The 8,789-nt window shown below is 40.2% G+C and overlaps 1 protein-coding gene across 1 annotated transcript; it reads right to left on the bottom strand.

Moving 5' to 3' along the window:
* Positions 1-5,683: 5,683 nt before the first annotated feature.
* On the bottom strand, positions 5,684-8,583 carry si:ch211-76l23.4. The gene is made up of 4 exons (XM_042087641.1): positions 8,450-8,583; positions 7,446-7,590; positions 7,020-7,149; positions 5,684-6,600 (listed from the first exon to the last, which is right to left on the bottom strand). Exons 2-4 carry the CDS (start codon positions 7,570-7,572, stop codon positions 6,354-6,356), a joined length of 504 nt encoding a protein of 167 aa, XP_041943575.1. The 5' UTR covers positions 7,573-7,590; positions 8,450-8,583; the 3' UTR covers positions 5,684-6,353.
* Between the last annotated feature and the right edge of the window lie 206 nt (positions 8,584-8,789).

Below are 8,789 nucleotides of genomic sequence, written 5' to 3'. Positions count from 1 at the left end.
TAAGGGGACACCAGGCAACGTTTTCGTGTTAATTAATCATCTTCGTAAGTCGGTATATGGTTAAATGACTCATTACGGGGCGAATGAAGGCTCTCTCGCCCGCCCCTACTGCCTGTAGGAAGAATATCCCACTTGCAAGTTCGGTGTATCCTACCCACCGACCGAAGAAGGATCACTTTACACCACATAGGCAGGCTAACGAAACGCTAGAGATTGTTGCAAATGTGTGTATAATGGCAGAGCCGGCGAAGAAGCAGCGAAAACCCTTGACGGAAGACGCAAAGAAAAGGAAAAGAGCTTCAGACCGAGCGAGGTGGAGTTTTGTAGAGAAAAAGCATCAGGCTTGCCTGGTGTCCCTTTAAGGGTCTGGCCACAAACAATGTAATGGCCCAATTTGAGGGGAGGCACCAAGCATGCATTTGAAAATCTCACTGCACGCAATTGGATAACACTAGACCAATGTTTACTCTGAAAGATTCTGGACTTCAACGCAATTGGATAACACTACGATCAATATGTACTGACCTCCAACGTTGCAGTGCTGTCGTCATCAGTTTAGCTCGACTCTGGCCCGCCTATATCAGATATGCCGATTTGATTGGTTTCACGGGATGCAAGGGGTAAAAGTAACGTGCATCATTGCTCATTGCCAGTGTCTTGCAGAGACAATTCCATTGTGCTCTCGCGACAACTCTGGATTTCCAGGGTAATGTGTTCCAACCCTGAACACAGACCTTCATGGAGATGTATGACTGGTGGGAAAGACACGTTTATATGTTTACCATCAAAATGAATGGTATAACGAATTGCCTGATTAAAAGCTTACCTTGTAAAGTGGTGAATTGTTGCATAGTAGTGCTTTAAACTCCATTTTAAACAGTACACAATGGCGAGTTCTAATATTGGAGTAATTCAGCCTATAGGTCGCCTACAAATTGGGGCATCAAAATGGTAATGTAGGCTATTTGCATTCTATCACTTTGTACAATGTTAGAAACTCAACTGTAGGAACTCAGTTTGGCAATATGCTAAGATAACAAAATAAGGAAGCTTATGTATCAGAGTTAAGCTAAATGTGCAGATGATGCGTCCCCAGAAATCTCTCAGGATTGGGGAATTGGGTTCCCTCCATTGTCATGAAAAATTGGCGAACTGTTCTGATTCGTTAGTCTGCAAAGTAAACTACAGTATGCACTGCTCATCTAAACCAAAAAGTATGCATTTACTGTTCATTATTTTAGATTTGGTGTACAGTCTGGAAGCTTGAGTCATTTGCAGTACAATCACATTGGATCTCATCAACTAACACACACAACCTGTAGCCTACTATTTTTCCCCACATGAAGCGGATGATGCAAGCACGCAAGGTAACCTGTCTGTTTGAATTGGATTTACATGTTTGTGCAGGGGTGTGTGTGAGTATGTGTGGATGAATTCAAGCTGCCTTCAGAGGTATCTGGGGACACATGGCACCCAAGGGTGTAGTGGTAAAATAACAGGTGGGTACTATGAATTCTGTAATCATGGTAAGGTGGACTGCGCCATGCAAGATCAGAGTATAAAAAGGCATTCAGAACATGTTTGATGATGGTGGAGGTTATTGTCCAAAGTTTATAACAATACCAGTGGTATTAAATGGTTCTTTGAGTGTTGATGAGTGCATATTGTGAATGTGGATAATAAAGTATGATATTTGAATGTTAAAAGTTGCAATTGGTGAATAAACTCTATTTCTGAAATTTCAGAGGTGGATAAACTGTGTTTACTTGTGTTTAGCCTCCACTACAGTCCTGATGGCGCCAGCTCCCGAGGTCAACCCATGGACCCAGCGCGTCAAATAAACCCTGAGGATTCATCGCCTTACTCTGTTAACTCCTGGTCTATGCTGGCGTCTCTCCAAGCCTCATCTTTCTTGAGTACCAGCTTGGCCATTTTACAGTTGGGAGTTTTCATTACCAACTGTAAATGTGTGTTAAATCAATAACACCACCCCCGCCCCCGACTCCACAGCTGGTCTGCCTCAGAACAGTGTGAGTGACCACTCACTGGACCTCACAAAATCCAAGGTTAAGGCACTGACGATAGATCAGATTATTTTTTCTTTCTTTTTTTTTTTTTTGGTCTGTAGGGGCAGCGGTAAACAGACATGAAGAAATCACTGCTCTTTAGCTTTGCTCAAGAACACCATGGGCAAGTCTCAGAGTTATATAAGGGCTGATAAGAGATTGCTTTTTGATAGAGGTCAATGCAGGCTAACTGAAATTTGTGATGAAGGTTTAACCGGTTGGACCATTCATCCGCACTTCATCCTTGCCCTGGCCGGGTGAGACTTTTGACACCAAGGTCCGGGGACGTCCAGTGGGTATTTCCAGCTTGTCACGGGCAAGCTTTATCACTAAGACAGTGGTTTACTTTCATATCCATGAGCTATGCAGCGATGGCTCACTATAGTGACAGTAAGATTACACTGTCACTTTCAGAAAACTACAAAAAAAATCCAAAATTTCCCGAATGTTCTTGATCAATGACAGAATGCAAGCTGAGGAGAGTAGGAGCTCCAGAGACTCTGCAATGATTATATGGAGACAGTTGGGCTCAGGCTTTAATTATCTCCCATCAACATACTCACACAAGGCCCATCATATCATCAGGACAGTCAGCAGCAAAACACCCAATTATCCTTTCTGACTATAGATTATTTTTTTATTATTATTATTATTTCAAAATAACTATTTCTTTGCATGGATTTAAAATGGCAATTGTGTGGCTATAGAGTCATAACATGTTATTATTTACCTTTTCGGTAACACTTTACTTGATGGGTGAGTTCATAACACATTCATAGCAGCTGTCATAAACTGCACATAAAGCATTCATGACTGTTTTATGAGACATGACTCAACATTCATACCAAACCTTTCATGAATGTGGAAGACAGAACGACGACAGCTTGTCAAAATAAAAGTCCAACATATACAATATTTGTGTAACCTGGATACCATTAATTTAATCTCTCCAGCCTTTGTAAATATTTCATGAATATCTTATGAAGTCTACATCGAATGTCACTTTACTATACAAGTATACATTCAGCTGACCTGTATTTGTGTAACCTGGAACGGTTGGACATTCCCAGTAGCAAAAGATGAGAAATCATGTGCAAAGGTTACATCATAAAACAAATACATTTTTATGAAACAAAAATGATTTGCTTGACCATGTTCTGTCTTTTTGGCACTGGAGTAGGCCTAGCCCATTGACTCAGATGTGAAGTGATCATGTAAGAGGTTTGGACCAAAAACGACAATGCTGCTTTGCGACTTTGGACTTTTATTTTGACAAGCTCCCGTTGTTCTGTCTCCCACATTCATGAAAGGTTTGGTATGAATGTTGAGTCATGTCTCATGAAACAGTCATGAATGCTTTATGTGCAGTTTATGACAGCTGCTATGAATGTGTTATGAACTCACCCGTCAAGTTAAGTGTTACCTTATTTTCCATCTATATTATTTCAGATCAGTTTGAAATGGGTCTACTACAGATTTCATTATGTTCACAGTATAGGTCTTTCTGTCTCATGCAAGATTGAGTTTTTCCATACTGACAAATATGCAGAGATTTGGACATTATAGATACTATAACAGAAAATCGGATACTATACTGAAAATCAACTAAGCTTCATCGTCAAAACCAGAAAAAAACACCTATATGATTATACTGTATGGTTCGAGGCAAGTATAGGGCAACATTTCCACCTGTGAAGTTTCCGTCAGGTCTACCAATGACATTATAAGTATGATGGGTGTGATACATGTTTAGCTAGGCTTGGCAAGGATTCTACCACTGATGAACAAGTATAAACATGAATAAATCCATTGTATGATTAGGGTGCTGTGATTCTGTGTGTCCCCCTGGTGGTTCATCACTGACTTGCAGTCAGAGGATCACAAGCTGCAAAGTCAGTCGCAACATCTCAACTGCTACTGTGAGAGAGAATATACTGTTCACATAAATTCTGTAACTGATTAAGGCAATCATGTCAATCATTCAAAACAGAATTTCCATTTTTATGATCAAATAAATGTTGTAGAAGTACCATATGGTCAAGTAACCATAAGAACATTCGTTTTCCAGCAGAGTTACCAAATTTGACACTTGGCTAGGTTTTCCTATTCCAGTGAGAACATCTACCTTAGCCAAGGGTGCCAGACTTTAGATGCTGAGGTCTTCTGCCAGGACCGTCAGTGTGTTAAGAGATTGGCCATTGCCTGCCCATCAGGTGTTCCGTCTCTGTGCTGTGGAGCGTGGCTTCCAGACAGTGAAATGAGTGTTCAGAGGTTCTGTCTTCCACACCCTGTCTGCTGCTTCGGCTCTTGCCCTGCCCCACCACACAAACACCATATTGCAGCATCTGATCTTGGAGAATCACATTTGCTCATGTCGGAATGAGTCCTAGCACTGTGTTTACTACCTGATTTCAAGTTATCTCACTTTCAAGTCTGTCTCTCTTTCTTTGCATGTGTGTGTGTGTGTGTGTAAAAGAGGGTCTGTGGTGCACAGAGGCCATCCACTGACTCCAAACTGATAGAGCAACAGCTGCTTTAAATGCCCTGTCTGGGAGACAGGTCAAAGTGTTAAAAGTTGTTCTTCTTTTTTAACATGCAGTATGTATATTGATTTTGTATGCCATGGTTGTCTCTGGGAATATCTCATTTTGTGAGATATGTTTTACATATGTATGTACATACATATGTTTTACATAACCATAGTCCACTATCTTTGTGAGCGAAGTTAATTTAATGTTCAGACTTCAGCAGGTAAAACTGAATTATGTAAATGTCAGTCAGTTTTCTGTTGTTGGTCCAATATCGCCCCAAATTAGATATTTATACATTTATTTTTCAAAGTTTTTTTTGTGCAGGTAGCCTGGCTGACACCAGACTGAATACAGTTGTTTACTCAGTTCCAAAGAAGATGCCATCAGCGCAGACATTGTTTGTTTTCAGCAGCGCTGCTAAATGTGCTCCTCCCTCATCATATTAAGCCTGTCCCATGCTTATATGAGATTGGAATAGGCTCCTGGGGTTTATGTGATTTTGGAAATTGCTGTGAATTGGAGGATTGCATGGGTGTCACTAGACCCCTTTTACTGGGGCATGTACCCCTAGAACTGCTGTGCCCCAGTAAATAAGTTCAGGTTTTTAACTAGCTCATGTTGCCTCTTTGGCAGCAGATTACTATTATCATTAGACTGGGGGGTATTCCAAGTACATGGTTTAGTGACAAACAAGTTGAGTAAGTGGTAAACCTCCTAATAGAAGAGCTGTATGGCTTCATTCTCCTAACAAAACAATGCCATAGGGCTCTTGTTGTAGGAGGTTTACCACTTACTCTGAGTTAACCCAGGTTTATCACTAAACCACATACTTGGAATACCCCCGGACTGTGCCCAAGTAAATAAATCACGGGTTTTAACTAGCTCCTGTTGCCTGTTAACTAGTTCCTTTTTGGCAGCAGATTATTATTATCATTAGACTAGACTGTGCCCTAGTAGAGTTTTGGGTCTAATGACACCCTGGGGGATGGTCAGACGGATCTAAACTCAAATTTGTCTGGGTTCACTAAAGTTAGTTCTCTACAAGACAAAAGAAATTGAAACAAACAGCCAGTTTTTAAAAATATGTGCATCAGATTATTGTTTATTTGTTGCTGACACTTCACAGCAGTATAAACATAGAAAAAAAAAAGCAGCTAATATGAGCCATGAAAGATGAGGCACTATTAGACTCTTACAGAGTCATGTGCGTTAATTTGTATAGCATAGCAATCGCATTGCATTACTTACACAATGCCATTCAAAGAGGTTATGGTTATATCCGGGGGAAGCATTGATCAGCCATATCATTTTATTGTAAAAGGAAAACTACAAAATAATAATAATTTACATACACTATCACTATGTCCACATGTTATGTTCCTGTTAAAGTGGTTTTACTATCTAGTTAATTATATCACATTTTCAATACATTACACAATGATAGGCTGTTTCCACTTATCTAAACTGGTCACCAGCCGGTCTGCCAAAGAGGATGTGAACTATGAAAAGCACCATTGATTATAACCTATAAAAAAGGACTTTCCCCTCCTGTTCCCTAACCTCAGCTGCCTAAACCATTTCCCTCATAGACCACAGACCTTCAGATGGTCTCTCTGGTCGGCGCAGTAGGTTGAGTAGTACCTGCTTCCTAGCAACATGCAGAAGAATTACTAATTTTAGAGAAGCAATGAATCAATCATGGCGGTTTCCTTTGAACAGACGCAAAGTGCCAGCACTGTTATGTTGGTGGGGTGGTTCAGGAGGATGGTGCTATCTTCTTCTTGAGGATCCTTCGGCGAGTGGGCCCCGGGGCCGGGTTGGCCACAGCTGGGTCGGCCTGAGGGGCATTGGCCCGAGCGGCACCGCCCAATGCCCTCTCAGCCTTCAGCTCATCAATGAAGGTCTCAATGGGTCCAAACTTCTCGGTCAGATCGCCGAGATGTGCCTTCAAGGCGTTGAACTCTTTGTACAGGTCATCCAAAGCCTCAGACAGTGGCTGAATTCTGAGGGATAGCATGAAACAAGAACAGACAAACTCAGTAGAGAGAAAGAAAGAGAGAAAAATAGTCAGAAAGGAGCACTTGGTGGAAAGAGAGAGAGAGAGGGAGAACAGTTGTGTTATACATTTGCAGGCCTGACCAGAGGTATTTTGGTTGCTGCTGGTCTGGTGCTCTGAGGCCTACAAGATGACCACCTTCCAAACCATAAGAAGCAAGAACTTTACCCAATATGCCATGCAAAACTCACTCAGCTGCTGTTTTTCATTTTTCTGTAATTAGAGCCTCGAGTATAATTCTATGTGTGTGTGCGTGTGTGTGTGTGTGTGTGTGTGTGTGTGTGTATATATATATATATATATATATATATATACATATATATATATATATATATATATATACATACATATATTTGCAAATACTACCTGGCATAGTCAGGCAGCAGAGACTGGTGATCATTCTGCAGAAGACTCTTCATCTCCTTCAGGATATCAAATCTCCAGTTGTCAAGAATCTCAGTGAGGTTGGCCACACCCCGCATATTCACCTTCTCTGCTGCAAACCCAAAGAGGCTGTCTTAATTTCATCTATACAACAAAGGTTTCTCAAATTACCCTTTTTCACATACTTGATGCAGAGGCAAAATCTGTGGTTTTTCTCATGCTTCTAACAGCATTGACAAAATGTCATTCTGTGTTAGCAAATCAATTCAGTTCCACACTTATAATCGATACAAATCTTCTTAGAAAAATAGAGCACCATCTATCTGAATACCAAAAAAAAAAAAACCTGACAGCATCTTCTTCAATGTTCAATATGGTAACTCAATATAAATAATGTAGAATTCTCACAGCCGTCACGGAAGTTCCATTCATTGTTGCTTGTTGATGTGCTTGTGCTGGTGCTGGTGCGTCTTCTCTGTCCCATGACTGACACCATGACCACAGCCAATAATAACACACTCACTCTGAGGCTCATGGTGGCCAATTTTGTTACCTATTGAATCATAATAACCAGGTAAGACAAAATTGACGACGGCATTTATGTTCTGTGAGTGGTATGCAGTAGCTATAAAGCATTTTACTTGCGGCAGTGTCTGTCAACAGGAAAAGAATAGTTCATACAAGTTAAAGGAAAGTCCTGCTCTCAGGCAATCTGATGCAATTTGTATATTGTATTTATTTTATTCTATTTAAAGTGTATTTGACATAATAAACATGAAATGTAAATATGCCAGAATTAGCCAAAATGGCTATTTTACATCTGTTGTCCATGGACCGGTGTTAAAAGGTCAGATACACCTAAAAGAAAATACACATCATGGTAAAATTCATGTCAGATTCCAGTGGTACATGACATGCCCTTGCAGTGTGCAAAGTAGATCTGAACCGTAATGCAAGCTCATATCAGTAGTTACACTGACGTAATGATATGTGAAAACAAACAAAGGAGTTTATAGCCATACTGTGTTTTTTGTAATTTACGGGGAATAGTACTGACACAGCATTCTCTTCTATCTTTTTTTACACAATACTACAGTAGCTTTGGAGAGCTACACAGACTTGGTGCTTGTTTTGCATGAATTGCACTCTGAAAATCAGATAATGCGGAAAAAAATGATGGGATGAGAAAACATACTGAAGCACCTTTTATTTCATTTGCTAAAGTGACATTTCAAGTGCAAGTTACATTACAAAACAAAACACAAAACAAAAGAAAACACTTTGATGTTTTAGATAAACATCAAAGTGTTCCAATTGCATTTATTTCTCACTGATTCACTCTAAAAAGCTCTGGAAGTTTAAGTGCAAGCTTTTAAATCAAGCCAAGCCAACTGACAATGAAAGTCCCTTACCGCCAATGGAGTATCCAAGAATTTGATGAACTGTCTACTGTGCAGAGCACACCAAATATACAACTCTCTCTCTCTTTCTCTCTCTTTCAATTCGCCTTTTCTCCACCTCCTCGCTCTCTCCTGATGATGCACAAGGAGCACAGAATTTCTTGTTGGAGCAAGCCAATGTGGTTTGGATTATAGAGCTCTTCCCCTCAGGTCCAATGTGTTCTTAGAGCCGGATTTTCTGCTCTTATTACATTTCACCCATACCCTGAAGTAAAATGCACCATGGACTCCAACTAAAAAATATAAAAATGAAAAGAAAAAAAATCCAGAGAAAAAATCTAGAAAAATATTT

The sequence above is a fragment of the Alosa sapidissima genome, chromosome 3 (genome assembly GCF_018492685.1).
Source record: "Alosa sapidissima isolate fAloSap1 chromosome 3, fAloSap1.pri, whole genome shotgun sequence".
NCBI classification, from domain to species: Eukaryota; Metazoa; Chordata; class Actinopteri; order Clupeiformes; family Clupeidae; genus Alosa; species Alosa sapidissima.
The sequence above is the reverse complement of the archived record's forward strand: the minus strand, read 5'-3'. Positions and strand labels throughout refer to the sequence as shown.